Source organism: Orbicella faveolata, unplaced genomic scaffold (genome assembly GCF_042242905.1).
Source record: "Orbicella faveolata isolate gen_17 unplaced genomic scaffold, um_ofav_v1 contig_2, whole genome shotgun sequence".
Lineage (NCBI taxonomy): Eukaryota > Metazoa > Cnidaria > Anthozoa > Scleractinia > Merulinidae > Orbicella > Orbicella faveolata.
The window spans coordinates 11,320,301-11,343,335 of record NW_028301547.1 but is presented as its reverse complement, the minus strand read 5'-3'; the positions used below and the strand labels follow the sequence as shown (position 1 = coordinate 11,343,335).

General features: G+C 38.8%; 1 protein-coding gene and 1 non-coding gene across 2 annotated transcripts; both read left to right on the top strand.

The window, feature by feature from the left end:
* Positions 1 to 7: 7 nt before the first annotated feature.
* Trnal-cag (transfer RNA leucine (anticodon CAG)) lies at positions 8 to 91 on the top strand. The gene has a single exon. It is a non-coding gene; the product is annotated as a tRNA-Leu (tRNA).
* Positions 92 to 2,334: 2,243 nt separating this feature from the next.
* On the top strand, positions 2,335 to 21,846 carry LOC110048792 (hexosaminidase D-like). The gene is made up of 17 exons (XM_089289818.1): positions 2,335 to 2,564; positions 7,033 to 7,106; positions 7,591 to 7,732; positions 8,799 to 8,868; positions 9,213 to 9,322; positions 9,574 to 9,661; positions 9,828 to 9,906; positions 10,348 to 10,433; positions 10,866 to 11,031; positions 11,618 to 11,686; positions 12,363 to 12,422; positions 13,600 to 13,732; positions 14,477 to 14,559; positions 15,066 to 15,153; positions 16,143 to 16,241; positions 18,907 to 18,993; positions 19,805 to 21,846. The coding sequence occupies exons 1-17, from the start codon at positions 2,509 to 2,511 to the stop codon at positions 19,977 to 19,979; spliced, it is 1,665 nt and encodes a 554-aa protein (XP_089145944.1). The 5' UTR covers positions 2,335 to 2,508; the 3' UTR covers positions 19,980 to 21,846.
* The last annotated feature ends 1,189 nt before the right edge of the window (positions 21,847 to 23,035 follow it).

The window sequence follows — 23,035 nt, the reverse complement described above, 5'->3', positions numbered from 1 at the left end:
ATATGTGGTCAGGATGGCCGAGCGGTCTAAGGCGCTGCGTTCAGGTCGCAGTCTACTCTTGTAGGCGTGGGTTCGAATCCCACTTCTGACACATTATTTTTTTTTTTCCTCTTTTTTTTGTTGGGATTCCTTTACTTGCTCTTTCTTTGGTCATTTGAGTGGATTATAAATCAGTCTTCTTATGGGAAAATACATTTGTGGCAAGCGAATGGGCTGTGCACCAGAAACGCTGAGGTGACTATCAGGGTGTCGACAAAAAAAGCAAAACGCGAATCACCCGGAACTTGTGCACCGGTCATTTGAACCTTCCTCCACCCTCATTGGGGGATACCTGGGGCAAACCGGGGGTTTTCACCTCGTTTTCACTCAGTGCACGCGGGATTCGCGGGGGCTGAGTGATGGTTTGACGGGAGTTCGCGACCTCTTTTGAAAGACTGGGTTCAAGTTGAATGTTCGCAGAAAACGGAGGTTGAACAACTGACGAAGAAGGTATCATTTCAGTCGCTTAATATCATGCTTTTTCGGAGCCATCGAGAGGGCGGGGGAGTTCACTCTGAATTCTTTGCCCGAAAGACAAGGCTTTCACTGCATTTCACTGACAGTAAAAGTGAATGTCCCGGGTATCTCCCAATGAGGGGCGGGGTTCAAATGACTGAAGCACTATATTCTCACTGACTGTTTTTCGTTTCCTCTGATGTCAGTATCATTTCAATCCATGAAATAAAGCAACAGATTTAAGCTAAAAATTGGCTTAAATACAGAGCCGTGTAAATGTTCCTGAAATGGAAGACATGGAATTCTAAACTGAGAGTGGTAAAGGGGTCGGTAAGGGCCCTTTCACAATTCACGGGAAGTAAAATCGGTATTTCACCTTTCACAAAAAAAGAACACGAAGAGGGATGATTGTCCTGTCACGGTAACGCAATATTGAACAGAAGGCAAAACCAAAATCACGATTCACGACAAATTAAGGATGGTCGCGCTAAAATTTTCTAGTCGATAGATTTTTTTTAAAATTTTACTGCAGTTAGATAATGAGTTACCTGTGTCAGAAATGCCAAAAAAAATTGGGGGTCACCCACTTCGTTTCAGAGATAAAGCGTGTGGAAAACTACCCTGATTTTGAAAAATTGGAGCACGTAATTCAGCTTGGTCTACAGGGGTTTATATAAAAATATCAAAGGTGAGTCGACGATCTTAGTCATATTTTGTAGAAGTGCGTCTGTTGCATAAATAATTCCAAATGTTGCCAACGTTTTCATTTGAAACCGCCGCACAGATAAACGGAGAGCTAAAAACAACGGAATTCAATGGTTCATTTTGCAAAAATATTCAAACTTCTAAACGATTGATTTTCTTTATTTTTTCGCTAAACGTAGAAAATCGGTAGAGAAGATGATCCATCAAAAGAAAAATAGGCGTCACAAACGTCCAAGATCGCTAAATCCAGGCAAAGCTATAGCAATCGGCCATCTGCCCTATCATTGTTCACTTTATTACGCAGCGCGCGCATCGATGCATGACGTGGCGTGTGAATTTGCGTGCGCAGTAAGGATGCGAAAAAACAATTAGCGCGAACGTCCTTAAATACTTCTTTGTCATTTCACTGAGAATTATTTAGGAAACTCACGGTTCACGGCTTCTAATGAAATCACGATTCACGAGAAAAAAAATCAATCCACTTCACACCTCACGGGAAAAAAAATTAGGCCATTTAGGAATCACGGAAATACCCTTTACCACCCTCTAAACTGTGTGACAACCTGTTTTAGTCCCAAAAACCTAAATGTAACCCTAACATAAGAAAAAATATAGGGATCACAGTGAGCAGAGTAAAAACTATCATATAACGCGCACTTTCCGAGAGTAAGCAAACAGGTATAAACAACAAACATTAACCTGAATTGTCGATAAGGGTCGAATCGGGCCGGCACTTATATTTAATACACTTGTTTGGCTCAGTGGATCTCTTCGCACTAAACGAGTGGCACGAGAGCCTTTGATTTTTCTTTTCCACTATCTCACTTTTTCCCATACGTCTCCTGGGTGTTGGGGCAACTGATCACTTGTATAACTGGCCCTAAGATGGGGCATTTGAACACCATTTGTGGCCTGGAGGGTGAAAAAGGTATTTGACCAATTGAAAATGCCCGGAGGATTTCCCAGGGGGAAGTTGAAGTTTCAAATCGACTGATACATCACTTTGGTTGCTTCGCGTATTTTAATTTCACGGAAGTAACATGTAAAAAGGTAATCAAAACACAGTGTATTCTTTGATCCTATTTGCTGTCTCATGAAAACTATTCAATAAACAATGTCATGACAAGCAGGTTGTATTAGTCATGGTTCGTTGATTACAGACAGGGATTTTGCAACAGAACAAACATCACTGATTAACCGACACTGCGAAATGCTATCTCAGAAGACGAAGGTAGCGACAAGAAAACCATGTGAAAGAATTTCACTCCTTTATTAGAGGGACTATTGTGTTTTTAGAAGAAAGAGAAAATGTTGGTTGGTTTTTCATTATGGATGTTGTATTGGGTCGGAGTGCACGGTACCGGGTAAGTTCGATTGATTTCTCGTTTTGTCAGGTGTTCTTAATCCCTCTTAATATTCCATTTAAGTTTGAAATGTTTGTGACAGTATCATGTTCCGGCAACAAAAACAGAGGAACAAGGCCCGCACTTATTGATTTCATTGGCCGGAATGAGTAGCCAAGGCAGTGAATACCATTTTGTATTTCACAAGCGGCTTTGTCGCGACGTTTCACGCATGGCAATTCTCGATTTTGTGATCACTAATTGTAGAAACAAACACGACCAAACTAACTCAGGTTGTGATCAGACTAATTAGGTGGATGCGGGATGCTTTATAAATATCACGAACTTAATGCTCAGGCCACATCCGCTGACCAGTTTATTTACCTTTACGATACCTTTCAAATAATTTGCGCCTATTTATGATTATTTTATTTACCTCATTTAACTACTTTCTCGATAGCAACAAACTGACGAAATTTAAGGGTTTCGAAAAAAGATTACCACGAAAATTGACGACGCGAAATTTAACCGCCTACATATACTGTACAGTTTTTAAACTGCATAAAAGTTAATTTATGCAACGCTTTCGAGTGGTATGATACCTTGGAGTATCCCACGACCAATTGAACTTTCTCGCCTATACACACAAGGCTTTAGGCGAGCGTGTACACCAAGAAAATACAAGTGACAAGTGGGATATTGCATGATATACGAGCTTTTACAATAATGCCATAGAAAATTCAGAGGTCACACAATGCGACATACGCGTGGCACACGATGGGAAGGTTGGATTTAATACCGTCAAATTTACAACGGCTTTCCTGTGTTCTGATTGCCTGTACTTTTTATGGCATGGTAGATATATATATCTTAAAGTCACTTTAATTGTTTTTTTGGAGTTTGTTTTCTTGAAGTCACTCTTCCTCCACGTTGTAGCAAAGAGAAGCTTTTTCATATTATCAAATTTTAAAAAGCCTGATAAGACGCAACATTTGGCAAAGTTTTAAAAAATTCTGTACATAGGGTTCAGAGCCACCTTAAAGTTTTAAAAATTTAAGGTGGCTCTGAACCCTATGTGCAGAATTTTTTCAAAACTTGCCAAAAGGTGCGTCTTGTTATGCTTTTCACAATTTGATGATACAAAGAAATTTCACCGTGCCGTTTTTGAATTATAAGCCCCTAAAGCTGTAATTAAGAGCAGCTTCGCCTAAATATCAACTAGACTTGGAAATAGCGAAAAAATCGAATTCCTTCAAACTCGCCCAGAATGAAGCCCTACGGGCACTAGTTACAAAAATATCGTTTTAAGTTCGATAAATCAAAAATTATTTTTTCCCGCAATTTTTTCGTTTCGATGCCCCAAATCGGCCAAAATCCATCGAAAATGAGCGGCATATTCAGAGGCTCGTAAACTCAAAAGTAAAAATCTTCATTACAAACTGATTGCACGTCGTATTTGTACTTCCTTTTTTGTCTATTTAGAGCTAAATAGATCGTGATTTGATTAGAACTTAAATATTTGACGAATTTCCTAAATTAACGACCCAAGACAGCTTTACAAGAGTTCTACATTTAGCCTATTTTCAAATGCTAAAAAGGCATTCTGGTACACGGCTTTTCCCAAAACGACTAGTTTGGTGTAAAAGAGCATTCTTTCTTCTTCAAATTAGTGAAATAAAATTTTTGGGTAAATAAAATGGCGAGCGCTGAGATAGCGAACTAAATGCAGCACTTCTTCCTGAAAACGTGACCTTTGACCCGAGCGTAACGAAACCGATTACTGCAAGAAAACCCGGAAGAAAAGCAAACGCTTCGTTATTTTGAAACAATTCCTAGTGATATCTCTCCGAAACCATGATTGCAAGAAACTATTTCCAGATATGAAATCTTACAGGGTCAAAAAAGGAGCTAAAGGGCGCATTTTGACACAATAACTTTGTTTGCTGAAAACTGAAGTCAACGACCGTTAACGAATTCCAGTGAAATTTGCAAACTTGAAGTATGTTAGCCGATACTTACCTGAATGTTTATATTAATAGAAGAGTCGTCTTCTTGGATTAACCTTCAAAAGAAGCAGGATCCAGATTTGAAAACCTCTAAAAGAAGAAATGTTTAATGTTCCGTGACCTGCCCGCTGCTATAAATTAGCTTAAATTCCATGCACATGCCGACCGCATGTTTGTCGTAAAACTCACTTAACTCCACTGACAGTTTCCATGGGCAACCCCAAAATAAACAATCCCCAAAAATGTAAAGTGAAATTGGCTGTCTTCATGAACAGTTAGAAGCTAGAGTCAAGTTCCATTACCTTTTAAAAGTGCTTGATTCTACTTTGTTCACTCAGTAGTTACTGTCACGTTCGAATACTGCGTAGTATCGGTCACGCCAAAACACTGCAGACCGTGCAGACTGAGTAAGTTTCCCATACAAAGTCTTGTACGCGTTTGTCTATTGAATCAAAAGTCAAATACTGCGCTTGTGCAGCCTGTGGATAAATGACAAACTTTCAGATATATTTAACACTATTTTGTAACTAGACCCAAAAAAAGGAGTCACAATGAAAAGCCCAAACAAGTGTCTGCGGTCTGCACGGTCTGCACTGTTTTGGCGTGACCGATTCGCGGCATTCGAACGTGAGAGTAGTAGACAAAGTCGACGCAAACAAATAAATTCAAGCACTTTTTAAAGGTAATGGAACTTGACTCTAGCTTCTAACTGTTCATGAAGACAGCCAATTTCACTTTACATTTTTGGGGATTGTTTATTTTGGGGTTGCCCATGGAAACTGTCAGTGGAGTTCAGTTGGTTTTACGACAAACATGCGGTCGGCATGTGCATGGAATTTAAGCTAATTTATAGCAGCGGGCAGGTCACGGAACATTAAACATTTCTTCTTTTAGAGGTTTTCAAATCTGGATCCTGCTTCTTTTGAAGGTTAATCCAAGAAGACGACTCTTCTATTAATATAAACATTCAGGTAAGTATCGGCTAACATACTTCAAGTTTGCAAATTTCACTGGAATTCGTTAACGGTCGTTGACTTCAGTTTTCAGCAAACAAAGTTATTGTGTCAAAATGCGCCCTTTAGCTCCTTTTTTGACCCTGTAAGATTTCATATCTGGAAATAGTTTCTTGCAATCATGGTTTCGGAGAGATATCACTAGGAATTGTTTCAAAATAACGAAGCGTTTGCTTTTCTTCCGGGTTTTCTTGCAGTAATCGGTTTCGTTACGCTCGGGTCAAAGGTCACGTTTTCAGGAAGAAGTGCTGCATTTAGTTCGCTATCTCAGCGCTCGCCATTTTATTTACCCAAAAATTTTATTTCACTAATTTGAAGAAGAAAGAATGCTCTTTTACACCAAACTAGTCGTTTTGGGAAAAGCCGTGTACCAGAATGCCTTTTTAGCATTTGAAAATAGGCTAAATGTAGAACTCTTGTAAAGCTGTCTTGGGTCGTTAATTTAGGAAATTCGTCAAATATTTAAGTTCTAATCAAATCACGATCTATTTAGCTCTAAATAGACAAAAAAGGAAGTACAAATACGACGTGCAATCAGTTTGTAATGAAGATTTTTACTTTTGAGTTTACGAGCCTCTGAATATGCCGCTCATTTCCGATGGATTTTGGCCGATTTGGGGCATCGAAACGAAAAAATTGCGGAAAAAAATAATTTTTGATTTATCGAACTTAAAACGATATTTTTGTAACTAGTGCCCGTAGGGCTTCATTCTGGGCGAGTTTGAAGAAATTCGATTTTTTCGCTATTTCCAAGGCTAGTTGATATTTAGGCGAAGCTGCTCTTAAGGGTGTTTTTAGCAGGTCATACTGTTACTATGGTAACCTATCGAGACGCGAAAATAAAAACAACGTATTCACCAATGATTGGGCAGTTTTTTGATACCATGATTGTAGCATCAAGTGATAGAGAGTGGTTATAACGACCTATCAAAATCTAAGTGCTGGAAACTGTTTGTCATTCCCCAGTGTTGCATTGCGCATCGCTGCTGCGCATAATTTCACGCGTGCTTAGCGCGCGCGCATTGAAAAATGGCGGCTTTTTCTTTGCGGCTGGACCTCGCCATAGAGGTAAATCGTCATTTTCTCGAAAACAAGTACGGTGACCTATCATTTTTTTCTGTTGTGTTGAACTGAGTAATAAATTTCTCTATGTAAAACAAATAAGGCCCAATTCTCAGTGTTGAGCAAGAAACAATCGTCGGAAACGTGAATTTAGCAAGCAATCGTGACTACAATCATGGTGCTATTATAAGGATGTATTGGGTATAAACAAGGTGCTGTTGCCCCTAAACGAACATGGAGACCCCTCATTTTTATTCCCAAATTGAAGTTCCTATAATATAAACAATCAATAAGCAAAGTTTCACAAAAATCTCAGTGCAGGTTCTATTTCAGTGCAATGACCTTAAGTGGCTAAGATTGTGACCACGTGAAGCAAGTCTAATGTAATAAGTATTTTTTTCTCTTTAGATGGAATCAGTCGACTGGTTTAAACTTCACTGAATGCGGTGCTACCGATATCATGATGAAGCGTCTCTTGACTGGTAAGAAACGACAGTGAGTTCAGCTTCGAGAAAAATGAGAAGATTTGGAAATAAAAGGTCGTAAAACACCCAGTTCATTTTCTTGCAAACTAAATCCGAATTTTAATCACAATTAGTACTTCTGCCTTCAGTTTCGATCTTGTAATGTAACAATAACAATAACATTTATTATTTGTATTGCGCCTTTTCTATAAAATATTCAAAAGCGCATCACAACAGTAATTAAGCACATGCATTGGTTGATGCAGTCTTTAAAGTATTATTCATTCGTTTATCCATTGAGCTATTATTTAATTAGTATTAATTTTTTTTTTTTTTTTGATCTCGGTGATTAAAAAGTTTACATTTAGCTACTTTTATAGTAGCTTACTTAGCCGTTTATTGTGTGTTTAAACCTTAAAGTCCGCAAACATGCCTCAATGAGTATAATAATGGTAATAAACGAGAATACATGAGCTGAGTAAGACTGCACTTCGTTTTTCAGAGTTGTCAAATGCTAGAAAGGAAGCAAATGAAGCAAAACGTGAACTAAATCTCACAAGAGAAATATTGAACAATCTAACAACGAGAATGACAGCTCAGCACGTCACCCGCTCTGAGCCTCACAAAGAAAAAGTGAAAAACAAGTAAGATTCCTCTTAAAATTTATAATAAGATATATACGATACTGTGCTTGATAATATACTTTACTGCACTTGGTGGTTACTACACATCGATCTTCACCACGTGTAGGAATAACGGCAATAGTGGAACTGCGGTGTGCTACACTCGGGGCCTGACAGTCAAGAAGCCAGGGGCACCTTCCATTCAACTAAAGATTCCGGAATATTCGAAACGAGGGCAAATGCTACGAAAGTACCATGACTAAGGTTCCGGAAAATTCGAAAATTGTTAAATTTCCGAAATGCTAAACATTCTAGTGAAAATTCCAGGAAATCAAATGGATCAGAACTTCCCAGTTAGAAATTTTCGAATTCTTGTATTCCTCGAGCGCTTTCTATTCAACCAAAAATTCCAGCTTGCACTTTCCGAAATTTCCGGTGGCCAAAAGAACAGTATTTTCCACAGTTTCTGGAAAACAGGACAACCTCGGTAGTTATACCCAAATTTTCGCAAATTTCTTACCGGGAAGTTTTGTTCCATTGGATTTTCATCCCGGAATTTCCGCAATTTTCAGTTGAATGATTCGCATTTTTTATATTTTAAAATGTAAAGCGCTTATGAATATTTTATATAATTAGCGCTATATGAATTTAATTATTATTATTTCCGAAGCTAAGCTAACAACTTTCGGATTTCCGGAAACTTTCCAAGGAAATATTCGTACCATGTTCCCCCGTTTCGAAAGTTCCGAAATATTTGTAAGATTGTCCACTTTTTCCGGAAATTCCATTTGTCACTTGGAATTTCAAGAAATTCAAACAAGAAGTTTTGGCCGAATGGAAAGCGCCCCTAGTTACGTTTTGATTTTTGTTCTGCGCCTGATTGGCCGGGAAAGAGGCGTACAGTGTTTGTTACCATTGGTCAGACCAGGAGCAGGTGCAATTTGAACCAATGACTGAACTTTGGAAAACAAACAAAGAAATGAAGATTAATAACGCATGCAGGAATTGCCTTCCACTCCTTTATCGTAAGCCGATCATCCCCTAAAATGGAGTTATACTCACATTATTCGTTTTCTGATTATCTCAGATTTAGTGGCCACAAGCTTGTTCACCTTGATCTCGGAGGAGCACCTCCAAAGATCACTTACTTACTACAGGTGATTTGTTATAACTTTATCAGGATGCTACTGCTCATGTTGAAGTTAGCATAATGTTTGCATCTTCGAAGTCTTTGGGCGTCTGCTTTAGCTTTAGGGGATAAAAATGTTCTTTTGGAGAGTTGTCATTATCACGACTCACGCGCAGAGTTTTCTGGTAATTGTCGTGAAGAGTTCGCAGAAACTTGTGGTAGCCGTGATCGCGGGAATAAAAACCTTGATCTCGATGGACGCATAAAATGGTGTAAATCTCCCTAGATTTTCGGTAAATGCACTTTCCAGTGATTTATTGATAAAGATAATTATATAAGGTAGCAAGTGAAAAATGTGACTCTTTCTTTTAGTTACTGCCGTACTTTGTTCACTGGGGTGCCACAGGACTCCTTATCGAGTATGCTGATACGTTCCCGTATTGTGGAGAGCTCCAGGTGATTCAAGGACCTGACGCGTACAGGTGAAACATCGAACATGACAAATCCAACTGACAATGTAGAAAATCTTACCAGCATCATTCGTGTCTCGATCAGTTTAAGACTATCAAGTTGAATTTCCCTGAGTAAACAGATTTTTAAACGTTTGGTTTAATTTGTAATCGTCATTTATATCGTTAATGCTAAAACAGTACGTTACATACAATAATAATAGAACTGCAAATATATTCTACATATATTTAACTTATAAACTTTGCATTCTTTACAATTTAAGCCAAGAGGAGATTGCCTTTCTGGTTAGGGAAGCTCAGTATCATAACCTTACAGTAATACCACTTGTGCAGACATTCGGCCATCTTGAGGTATCTATCAAGACTTTCACAAATAATAGTTCAAAGACGATTTGCTGTCTCCTTGAATGAGAAATAAATCTTTACAAAAAGTACACAAACCATAATTTGATAAAATCCACTTTCCGTGTTTGTTGTTCATCACCTCGGCTAACCTTGCGCTCTTTTTTTTTATTAGTTTGTCTTGAAGCACAATAAGTTCGCACATCTTCGTGAAACAACAAAATACACCAACTCCGTTTGTCCAAAGAATCCAGGTAAGAGGGGAGCCCCTCCTGACACATGACTATGCTGACAACTGTTACAGCACCGGTCCAATTAAATTATACACCACTTTAAGGATTGTTTGTTCTAATGTACTTAAGGTTCCTCTTCTAAAAATTAGTTATCTATAATTCACAGAGGCATAGCATTGATCACGTAGTACTTACTGAAGTAATTAATATGTGCGCTACTTTGGTGTTGTATTATTTTGGCCAGTCAGAGGCAGTGTAAAAACAAACAAATCAGAAGCACAGAATTTAAAACAAAACCAAAGGGGCTTATATATTCCACATCGTTTTGCTAACGGTAAGTTAAACTGAAATTACACCCACCTGTTTACTAGTTCTGTTTTCTCATCAATAACTTGGTAGCGAGGAGCTAGACCAACCAATGAAGGACTGATTGTTAGTCGAACCTATGATTCTATTCAACAGAGTCAATGATATTAGTTAAAGAGATGATCGACCAAGTAGCACAGTTACATCCTGGGATTAAATGGTTTCATGTCGGAGCTGACGAGGTGAGTAACGTTGCTAATTAAGAGAGGATGAAGGGTTAGAAAGTTAATTAGGCTTTATTCCTAAGGTTATTCCTCTCAAGTTATTTTTAGATCACTTCCTGCTTCAGAAATCCCAGGACGGGATTAGTCAATCCTGTGACGTGGATTTTGCTCACGTGGACAACCCAAGCGACTTAACACCATTTTCATCCGCCACGAAAACACCATGTAACGTACATGGTAACATTATTTGTGAGTACCATGTCTAAAAATAACTTGAGAGGTATTACCTACGAAATAAGGACTATACGGGATGAACTCTCTCACCCTTCATGCTCTCTTGTTCGTATTCAATAAGTCGTATTTGAAGGAAAAGGAGGAAGCTCAAAAGAAGTTCAAAGCATTAAATTCACGATCTCATACGCAAAATGGCTTGTTGTTGTTTGACTGCAGGTGTGGAATTTGAAGACTTGTCGGACATGCACCGAGGATCAACGAAACAAAAGCATGATATTCTTGGAACACATGATTCCTGTTCTCCACCATGTTCGCAGTAAGGGCGTCACTCCCATAATGTGGGATGACATGATGAGGGAATGGACCATAGACTTTCTCAAGGGTTAGTTTCTCTAATTCTTGTAGTATGAGATTGAATTGAACTCCTCCACTAGGTGATCGTAAGTCAGCCCTCGAAAGTATTACTGTCAGGGTTATTTTCCGAGTTAACTGATTAAGCGATAAATTGCAGCTGCCGAGTTAGTCGACTGGCGAGAGCAGTAAGTCACTAGTCCTCGGCAGAGAACATATAACCTGTCAGATAATTTCAAACAGAACAGAACTCTAAAAATCTTTGGCGTTCACCTGGGTTGTCGAACCTTCAGTCTAGATCTTCAACAATAGGACATTTTCCAGTCGTGCGAAGCGACGAGAAGAACTTCTGGTTTTCAATGTGTCGTCCAGTTGCAATCTCTTCGATCCTGTCCACAAATACTGGCACTATACTGACTGACCCCTGAATGTATCACTTGCTGACTATTTGCTAAACTCTAAAATTTAAAGTGATAGTCTCTTTATGAACAGAAGTTTCAACTGGATGCGTGCAGTTACAATTTACTTTTTATTACCGACAGTGTGTGATTGTTAAGTCAAATTAAGTGCACGTCAAGGATAAAATCTCTTAATAACTGTTTAGTTGTTTTTTTCAGAGGTCGGAAAGTTGGCGGAGCCGATGATTTGGTATTACAGGACCGACCTGAGAAGACATTTTCCTAGAGGTAAACTAGATATATATAATACCTGTCAGCAATGTAATGCCAATCTAACTTTCAGTTGAACAAAATGAACGCTGACAAAGCTTGGGCAGACAAACATTATGTCACAAGCAGGGAAGGAAACTAATTAAAGGGAAAGTGTTGGACTATTATTACTGTCCACAATAACAAGGTTTCGGTATTGAAAGACCTGTCATGATAATTGGCACTGGAAGGTTTTAAACCAGTAGAAATCGTATGAATCACTAGCACACACTGCCCTGGATGATTTACGATTTTCTCGTGTGGCATAATAATTCCTTGTCTTAGGAAACTTCAGTGTCCGACCTCTAACCCTTGTATGGAACAAGCCGCTTCTTTTCCGGCTCGAGGACACAACAGTTCTCTACGATCCTTGCACAAAAATACTAAATATGCCGAGAAAACACCTAACAAATGACAGACTATTACTTGTATAGCTTCCCCAGTTCCCACAAGTTAAATGGACAAGGATCTTCCAAGAGTAACTTTTAAAATCAATCGAATTGTCAGATCAAAAATCAAATCACTGCAAATGCGCAGATAATTGCAACTCGCTATTTAAGCGGGTGACCGTACGCGGGGTTTGACATTAAGGCACTTGTACGCCCACTGAACGATATTGAGTGAAAATAAAAATGGCAAAAATAACTCTCCACAGAAATGTATCAAAGATATTTTGAAGCGTTCCCTAAGGTATGGACTGCCAGTGCGTTTAAAGGTATGTGTTTTTAACCGACATTATCATCTACTGAAACAAACAACAAATTGAAACTCAACACAACGAAAGCTCTTTTTCACGCAATAGACCTGATATATATTTATGACGAAACCTGACAAATAAGTATCACAGGTTGTAGGTTGTTAATCACCGGCCACTGAAGAGTGTGGGAGGCGCGGTGGCCTCATGGTTAGTGCGCTCGACTTCGGCTCAAGCGGTCTGGGTTCGAACCCTGGCCGGGGACATTGTGTTGTGTTCTTGGGCAAGATACTTTACTCCCACAGTACCTCTCTCCAATGGGTATAAATGGGTACCGGCGAACTTAATGCTGGGGGTAACCCTGCGATGGACTAGCATTCCATCCAGAGGGGGAGTAGGAATTATACTCCTAGTCGCTTCATGCTACATAGAAACCGGAGATATGCGCCAGCCCGATGGGCCACTTGGCTCGTATTTTTTTTTTTTTTCAATTTAACAATGCAGACTTAACCCACCTACCCCTGACGAGTGTGTATTTGTGTAACATTAGAGCGCTTTTCTTTATGTGGTATATTCCGTTTGTAATGTGAAATGTCGTCAAGCCTGCAGTGGTCTGAAATGAACAATGTTCTCCTCCCAGCCCTGAGGACTTTGTTCTAGCGTGAAAAGAATGCGAGCACAGAATATCAGGAATAAACATTTCAAAATTTATTTGCATCGTTTTCTGCCTATGTCCTCGAACCTGAGTATCCTTCCGATATCCCAACAACATTTATGCAATAGAAATTGCAAAAAGAAGAAACAATAACAAAACAACAGTCATAAAAAGAAAACAGACGCCAATAAAGCAAAAACCGTCAAAAAAGGAAATCAGCTGCTTATCGCTACAAAAGTAAACTGTACATGACAATCAATTCAAACTTGAGTTTCGGAAAACTGATAAGGTATTCTGTGATATTTGTCGTTCAAATATCATCACACCCCCTCCTACCCTTACCAATCACGTGTGTTAAGAACCTTCACCATGTAGGCCCATTTTAGTTGCCCACATGTAGAACGAACAGGATGAATAATTTTATATCTATATGTATTCATTCTAAATAGTTGTTTTAATTTACGTTTCTACACAATTCAGTAATGTACTGCAACAGTTAAAATTCAATAAACTATCTATTTATCTATCTTTATCTATCCTCAGGCGCCACTGGACCAAGTTCTGATTTTGTGACGATATCTAAACACGTTTCAAATAATCTACAGTGGGTGGAGATTATGTCCAAGATCCCCGAGAGAAGTCAAGTACTAGGTATTGCGCTAACAGGATGGAGTAGGTGAGTCATCATTTGTCAAAATCTGAATTATCCACCACAGAAAGTCGTGCGACGCGGTTCATACTTTAATGCTTTGCATGTTGCATGATGTTGCATGCCTTTGGGGATCGAGTGAGCCCTTTATCGTATCGCTCGCGTGTCGTGCTCTTGTCGTACACCTGTTTCGTTGCACATGCGCATTTGTCGAGGTCAATGTGGAGGACTGATTACGGCGCTGGACTTGAATTCGTAACTCCAAGTCCCGAGTTTACTTCTCGGTCTCACGGATGTAAATAGCCAACAATTCAATATTAACCTGCGCCAGTAGGGAAAGCTTTTTAGTTTGTCAACATCACCTTAAGTTTAAATGGCCAATCAGTGTTAAATAAAGTCACTTTAGTAAAACGATATAGCCCTTCTTAATTCACGCTAACAAATCATCACCAAGCCCTAACGAATCAGAATCTCCAGCAAGTTACACATGTACGCAATGCAGAGATAATTGCTCTTTTGCTATGTCGCGATTTTGTTTCTCTAAGGGGTACTTCAGGATTATATTAAATCCACAGTTCTTTTTGTTATAATATGAAACTTAACCTGGTCGCAAATTTTACTGCATCCTTTGTTTGTTTTCATTTCTTGAACTGCTTCGTTGCAATGATGTTAGTCTTTAATCTTCATTAAAGTATTCACCCAGGGTTGTAAGTTCTTCCCTTCGGTGAGTGAAATTAGAAGATGCTTGTCTTTTTCCCTTGATTGTTTCAGATATGATCACTATGGCACTCTGTGTGAGTTATTACCAGCGGGAATTCCCTCACTTGTATTCTGTTTAAAGGCTATTGATGAAGGTTAGTTTGCCCCCATATCCGTACATCATTCAAAACTTCTTTTCACATCCAGCGAGCTCTTAATAAAATCATAACCATAGAGATGCACAAAAAGACTGCTTAGAAGTTGGGCAAAGCTTGAGCAAACTTATGTTTTCTAAAGAGTTCAGTTATTCTGTTGGTGTCGGGCACAGACCGAAGCCGGAAATTTGAAACTACTTCAAAATGACGCTCAGATTGATCCAGTAGCTCAAGATGGAAAATGCGTTACGTCGATATCACAGCCACTTAAATGCGTTGACTTACTGCGCTATGTATGAAATTAGGTTTCACTGACCAAGCAGATCATGTTTTTTGTGGAGCATCACAACAAAAACGTTCTCTCTAAACGTATTGACTTGAATCACCGAAATATTGTACCGGCTAAACGTTTCTGTACATTTTCAATTCATTTCCTACTTTAACAATGTTTTTAAAAGATCAGTGGGTTTTAGCGCCTTATGTATTTCTGTTTTTCTTGCTTTAAGGGGAAATGAACGAAGCCTTACGTAACAATATATCTCATGAACTTGGTTTCAGCAATGCCATTGATGTCGAGGGAACTCAATACTTTGAGTAAGATAATCAGTAGTATTGTAAATATACTTAATTTATAGATTTAGCCAAGCCTAAAAGCGGAGCTCCTGGGCCTGGTTGGCCTTCTGTTTTGAGTTTGAATAATCTCGAGGTCCTAAAAATACACAAAGCAAAAGCAGTGAAAAACATTTGTATACAAGAAAAATTATACTTCGGTTAACTTATACAATCCTGGGTTAGCGTTAACCGGCTTCCGAACAACTCGGCCAACAAGTTAACCGGACATGAACCCGCGATCCAATCGAAAACCAGCATTTGGTCAGTGGTCAACTTTAAAAAAACACGAGACCTCGATGAGCTCTAAATTTGAGCCCGCGATATTGTCTCGTGCTACTGGTCAGCGGATACCTTGTTTTGACAGTTGTCAACTGACCATAACATGAATGTCCAATATCAAAGAGGGACGCTACAAACCACAAACCAAGGGTGCATGTCTCTGTCAGCCTATTAGCTGCAGTATGGCCGCCATCTTGCGCGACTCCGTCGTAGTCGTCGCCGTCGTGCGTACGCGTCCACGAGCAATGCCGCTAGCCATGATAACGATGAGAAAATCAATTCATAGGTTTCGTTTTCTTTCCTATATGGGTATGGGGCTCCGCTTGGCGGTCCTTCGTGCCACCGGAGCTCCGCTATCAACTGTAAACATATTCTTCAACCCTTCCTCTAAACTAGAAGGGAAAACAAACAACTAAGAGGATCTTTGTATGTATCTCGAGGCTACCCCATGGAGAACTAAAGCGAGCCAAGAGATTCAAAATAAGACGGAAAAACTTCAAGTGAATCAAGCTTTTGTAAATGCACATACTTAAAATGACACACATTTCTACATGTTCCGTAAATTGCGATTTATTTCATATATAAAGAAAAAAAGAAAATTAACTGCTCAGTTTATATTGTGACTCAGTCAGAGTGAAATCCTTGAGTACAAAGGAGTTATCGCCATCCGTTTATTTTAATTCATCTTGCAGCGATGACAAAACATACGGAGATTTTCCAGGTCATGAAATCTACGAACTCACTTGCAAACTAAAAGACGCTCATCACGGACTGGGGCTAGTTCATAGCACGTGAGTACAGCACAAGAGAAGCAATTGCATTAATGGGCCTATGGCTGGTCATGTGATTTTTGAAATATTCGTCCAGTCCATACGCAAATAACTTGTCCTCATGCCGTGATTTTAAATTAACCTCCCAGCAGTAATTGGTTTCTGTTGCATTTGTAGCAAATCAATAAATCTGTAAATTGTTCTTCTTATCTTGATCATTGCAGCTATCAGTGTTTCGCATTGCCTAGCTACACAATAACTAGAGTTTCTTAGTAAAAATGGAAACATTTGCTTTCGTTAATCTTTTATTCTAGTACCTTAAGGTATCAGTAAGGGAAAAATTTGCAATTTTGCATAATTTTACTTTTTTAAGCAGTTGGATAAATCTTAAAGTAATCTTTTAGATAAAAAAAACACCACGAAAAAATCTTATATCTGCCGCTAGTTATTGCGCGAGAAAGATTGTTTTGCATATTAATTACTTAATTGAGAGTTGACAAGTTCTGTCAAATGAATTAATTATCGACGCAAGAAGTCACATGACATCAAGATCATGCTGAGTTGACACGCGATTCGCGCGCCGTAACCAGTGTCGGATGTCTTCGAAGAAGACAGAGCGATCTTGCCCGTTTTCATCGGCTAAAGGAAGGCCAAAGAAGGCGAAAAACACTTTCAACAAAGAGTGGGCCGCTAAATTAGCGGAAAGCGGCAAAGGGTTCGTTTTACAATCAAGAAAAATTGCTGGATGAACGCGACAACGATCGCGATCACGAAGCCAGCGAGCAAGCCGAAATGAGCGCAAGCCGCGCTAAAATACTGTTGCGAGAAACTGTCGAAGCAGGGGAGATTGACGAAGAGAAGTGGACGAAATTGACAGGCAGATCGATTGTACAAAATTAGAATCAGCAGTGCAACATTTTTTTTTCTTACCCAGCTATTGTCATTTCTTCCAGTATCTTTGCCTTTGCATCAACATCAGTCGATGTAGTCCCGTTTACGGCGTCCTCTCCAGCGTTTCCCTTTGTGCGCTTGCATTTTCTCGGGAACCTTCTACGGGCCTTCGGCATGTTAACAGTGACATGGTCATAATTTTGAAGATTAGTCGACCGATACGTAAGATTTCGAACGCTAATATAGTAAATCAAAAGATAATTTCACGTTTACTAACTTTGGAATTCTGACTTCACACATGAAAAAGCGGTTTATTCACTGGTGAATAATTTACCGCGCGCCGTCGCGGAAATTTGTACCTGTTCCATGTTAACTGTCATAGTCCTATTGTTATACAGAAAGTTGATTCCTCTGCGGTGTCTCCCTTGGTGTGATAATCTCATAACACTTGGATGCCGCCGAACTTTATTTTTTCTCTGTTTCTCGAAAGTAAAAAATAGGCGAGTTGTACGTGCATTTCGAGTTCCAGGCCGGCAGCCCCTGGACCAAATTGGCTGAAATTCGGAGAGAATGTTGTCAGAACGAACGCCGACAAAACCGTGTCTGCGAATTCTGATTACTCTTTTCATTAAAAAGTTATGCCTTTTTTTCGCGGGCAGTCCTATTTTTTTCCTTTTTCTAACTTTATCCTCTTGTTAAATAATAACAAACGCATGTGCCAAAAATCTGAGACACGGTTTTTGAGGTCAATGTGTGAAGAAACGGATGCCATGTTAATCGTTTTCTCCGACCTAAATTTAGCGGGCGTATACCTTGATTTATGGGTTCGTGAAGCTTTGTAAATATATTCACATTTTCAAAACACGGTAAATTTTTACCGTTTTGAACAGGTCAGGTCATTATCTGTAGTTATTAAGCTTCCAGTAAATATACGGTTTATATGGGTTTTTGTTAAAGCCACGAACGCTAGAGCGGACCGCGCGCGGATGGTTAAATGGGTTATACTGATACCTTAAGGTGGCTGAACACAGTTTTTGATACCTGTGTTCATTCACCTTTTTCTCCAAAACCCTTGATCCCTCGGTCGCCAAAACTGGCAGCAAGCAAGTTAACAACATAAACTTTGGTTTTTTGATGGTTAGGCTGACGTATGTGCCGTTGCCATGGCGACATGAATAAATATAAACAGGCCTTTAAAATCGGTTTTGTTTATTTATAGAAAATCTAGTCATTAGATTTTGTTTATAAATTGCATGCAACAAGCTTGTAACGATTCACACAAGTTAACACCATTTTGCTAATAATTTAACAGAGAGATCTTTAATTATCCCTTGTTGAAGGTTCATTGGAATATCTAGAGTTTCCTTTGTTAAAGTTCAATTATTTTCAATACTCCAGCTACTTATTTCCTTAAGTATTTTCGTGCCAAATTTCGTGAAATTCTAATGAGTGGTTTTCGAGTAATAGGCGTATTTCCGAGAGTGCAATTTTCATTAAATCGCAATTTTTTGACTTACTACGCATGCGCTGCATTTAACTTGGTTCTTTCGGTAACAAAGAAAAAGCTGAGAATTGCTGGGTTCTTTGCATCGTTACCTTTTCTAACATATCTTTCTAATAAAAGACTAAAGCCATCAATACACTAGGTTCAGTTATAAAGAAAAATAAAATAAATATTGACGGCATGTTTGTTTTCTTGCAATCCTTGTGCGCGCGCGAAAACTGTGTTCGGCCACCTTAAATGAATTCAATAGAGATTCTAGTAACGTTTCTAGATGCTACTTGTTCTTTGCAGAGAAAAAGGTTGGATGCTGAAGAGACAACAGGAAGAAAAGGCTCTCAGTTATTTCCGCCTGAATTTTGCACACTTAAAGAGTATTCAGTAAGTTTGTCCTAGGCCTTAGGTGTTTTCATCGAATGGACTCGTTTTGATTGATTTGGCATGAGTTTTGGTAACTTCTTGTGCTCGCCTGGTACACAGTACTTCCAACTGGTTCTTTGTGCACCTGACAAGAAGTAACTTCTGATTATTTCTCATAAAAAAGCATCAGTTATTTATTATCAAAATATATATTACATTGTTTCAAGTTTGTCTGTTTTTATCTATTGATTCTATCACTCAGGCCCACCTTCGTGGTATACAGCTGTTTCGACAAAGGTTGTCCCACACAAGCGTAAAAGCGAACGCGACAATGCCGATTGTTATTATGTCAATTATGGGTAGTAATAGTTTGGCGTTCCTTGATTGAGGTTAACAGTGCTTCAAGGAGAAAAAGCATAAGTATGCGTGTTTGTGCTGTGTCCTTCTGTTATGATGAAATGCCTTTGGCCTCAATCAAGCAACCGTTGGTCACCATTACCCATAATACCTTTCGACATTGTCGCGTACGCTTTTACACTTTCGTAGGACAACCTTTCTTAAAACAGCTGTAAAACTGATTTAGGGATGCTCGAGACAACGGATCATCTGACACTCCATGGCAGTGCACTTCACTGAGTCCTATCACCGTTACCTTTTCCTTTTCACATAAAAGCTGATTTCAAGTAACTATGATTGTTGCCCATGAAACGAAAAAAATATAATTTCTGTGAGTCTTTCCCAACTTTCTTTTGTTTTTCCCACTACAAATCTTAATTTAAAAAAAAACTGACACGTTTTACCACGTGAAACATTGACACTTTCTTCTTTTCAGGGCCGCGGAGGCATACAGAAAATTAAGGGAGGAGGCGTCAGACTTGCTGTCACAGATATACAGCAATAACACTGTTACTGAGTGGCTTAGCGACAAAATAGACGATAGAATAACGGACGCCGAAGAACAGAAAAACAAGATAGAAAGTGTTGAAAGTAGTTATGACACGAGATGACGCAACTTGTTCTTAGGTTTTCTTTCAATTAAGAAGTTTTCTTTTAGTGCGACATTTTTGAAACAGGAGTTACTTTGTGCTTTGTGCCGGCTACATGCATTTAATTCGAGTTTTGATTAGTTCACTGGATTTTCTGTGTCCTTTCAGATTGTCCAGAGTGATTAATTTGGTTTTGGTTTTACTACACTTCACTGAAAACTGTTCTACGTTGCTCTGACGACTTCAGTTTAAAGTATGACCCTTAGAAAAACGACCAGGAACAATACCAGAAACTGAAACCTCATTTACACTAACTAAGAAATCGGCACCGACGGCACCTCAAAATTTCAGCATTGTGCCCAAACCTAGAGAAGATTTTTCTCCTGTTAGGCACGGTAGCATTTTGTATTTTGTAGTCACTGGATTTCTGCTTGAAGCCGGATGTGGCAATACGTTTAACGATCCTGGCCCAGTTTGATTTAACTAAGCTTTCATCAGCCGTTGCAGTGTTTTTTTCTTCAAGAGTCTCAAACCTGTTTCATATTTCTATACAGAACTAATTACACTGATACATTATACGTCGATGATTGAGTGTCCGTGCGTTTTAAAATCGTCAGGACTGATAGGACAGCCCTAAGCATTTGTCGAGCCGCGCCAATTTACAGCGCTTGTAAATGGGGTTTGAGCTAGACCTACAAATTGTAGTCACAATATGTTATTAACCCATCTGAAACTCGTATGAAGTTTGTATGCCCAGTTTACATTATTAAGACTTGGTTTTTTTTCTACAAGTACATAAAGTTAACTGCTGATTTTATTTCAGACATCACCAAAGAGAACAACTTGACGATGAACCCTGTGACGTCATCACAGTTCTAAACGGTACATTAGGCACTAAATAACAACGTATTAAAAATTACAAGATTTCTTAAACGTACGACCATTTAAACTGCATATGATAAACGAACAAGATCTATACTTTTACGTGCATGAAACAAAGTAACCGTCAAAAATACCACGATTTTTGTGGGTTAATATAGGCACCTCGGTCTAAGGCTAGTGGCTGGAAACAGTGTAGTCCATTTTACTGGAAGTTCTGCGAGTGGACGCGACAGTCGCACCCTGCTTGTAGAGTCTACAACTACAATTTGTCAAATTCAGCATGACCCTGGAATACGTAGTTTCAACTTACCTGGATAGAGGTTCAGTGCAGCTGAAGCCTTTGTTCACGCGAAAAGTGATACCAAGGAGATACGGAAGACATCTACACTCAGGCTGCGCCGGCTTGATTAGTAGCAACTTTGGGTGTTGGCTTCTTCTAAAACATGCATCATGAGTGGACCCGGATCCACTTTAATGAAATAAAGTGATGTTTTCAATTTCAGAAAAGAAAGGGAATATCGAAGAAAATCATATGCAATACATAAAAACTGAGTATCTTTGGAACAAGGCCAATCTAAAACAAATATCAGATCATTTGAGTACAACTTGTGCCGATTTGTCGTTTCCATACGATAATTTTTGATATCATAAGTTGCGTTTGCGGTTAAAAGATAATCTACATTGTTTTCGGATGTTCTTTTTTCTTTAGTACTTTTTGTTGAAGCAGGCCACCTAATGGAGTCCATTTTACAAATTAAATTACTCTTTTGGCAACGTCGTACTGCCGTGAAATGTAATAACGGCGTGAGTTTTTGATAATACATTTCCTGAATTGTAATACCTGTCGTTAAATGTAATAACGTCGTGAACTGCAATATATCACTTGCCATTCATTGTAATAACACGTTGTCGCAATTTGTAATAATCCGAGCTGTCAAAAACTGTAACGACAAATTGTCATGTTCTGTAATAAGTCTTTAAAATGAAAATGAACAGATATTCAAAACCCGTGTTCATCCTTTTAACAACAACAAAAAAATGTTTAAAACCTCTTGATGCTTATATCAATAATTAAAAACAATATTGTAATTATAATAAAAACCTTTCCAGCATCCTTTGCACGTGAAAAACTAGATGTTAAATAACTCTGACAATTTGTGGTTCATGAGGATGCCGGACCGCATGGAAAATACATTTGCCACAAGGTATTTATAAGTTTAAACTGGACTTGATGACGTCATTAGTTACTTAACTATGCTCGAAAGTGAGTTTTATCGTAATTGGAGTAATGAAGGTAATCAGAAGGACATTAGTATGGACAATTTTGCTATAGCTATTGATAGTCTGGGCTTAGCTTGAGAAAATATAGGCTGGTAGATATTTTTACGGAGATTCGATTAGTAGTCGCGTAATTGTTAGGAAGTCATGAATGCTTGACTTGCTTTTCATGGAAACTCTAGCCATAAAAAGGAGGCTGAAAAAAAAATTACCGATAGAACGTAGTTATATAGTTTTATACTGCGTTTAACAGTATCCTTGCTAAGATCAATTAGGTCAAACTTGTGTTGCGTATTTTGTTGTTTGGGAGTCGCTTAGTTCGTAAACGTAGAACTTCTTCTTTTCACTTTCATCCGCATAACTGCTGGCCGCTTGATATCGTAGCTTTCTGCACCCCCAGATTTTGCCTGTTTAAAAGGTATTTCAAACGATGGCTGATGTTAAGGACTTCTTAGTAACTTTTTTCTCTGCGAAATACAACTTTTCCAAGTGAATTTTTTATCGGCTTACTTCAGATGCATTCTTACACAGGATGCTGAATATCATTCTCGAGTTTGGAGGCAACTGATCTGAGAATTCCTAGCGGAAAACCTTGGGACGAAGATTCACTTTGTTCTACCCGTCGCCTTCTCAGAGGAAGAACTGATAATCCTAGAATGTTCATTGTGTCGAAATTGAACATCAGTGAACATTCTCGGATTATCTCAGTTTCATTCTCTGAGTACGTACTAAATCTACCCTTACTGTTTTGCTTGCTTGTGTATCATATTTCCGTTGGAGTTATTTTGTGGCAGTTATACGCTTTTTTTTCTCGAGGAGATTTAAAGACCAATCAACTTGAACTTTTTTTAATATTGTTTCTTGCTATTTATGCAAAGACACTTAGTATCCGTCTGTAATTTTCTTTGATCAAGTTT

Bases quoted from the DNA above. Each gene is read 5' to 3' on its own strand.
- LOC110048792 (XM_089289818.1), top strand. From the start codon at position 2,509: ATGTTGGTTGGTTTTTCATTATGGATGTTGTATTGGGTCGGAGTGCAC. The intron at 2,565-7,032 runs GTAAGTTCGATT...TTTTCTCTTTAG, and splicing joins GTCGGAGTGCACGGTACCGG to ATGGAATCAGTCGACTGGTT. The intron at 13,733-14,476 runs GTGAGTCATCAT...TGATTGTTTCAG, and splicing joins GCGCTAACAGGATGGAGTAG to ATATGATCACTATGGCACTC.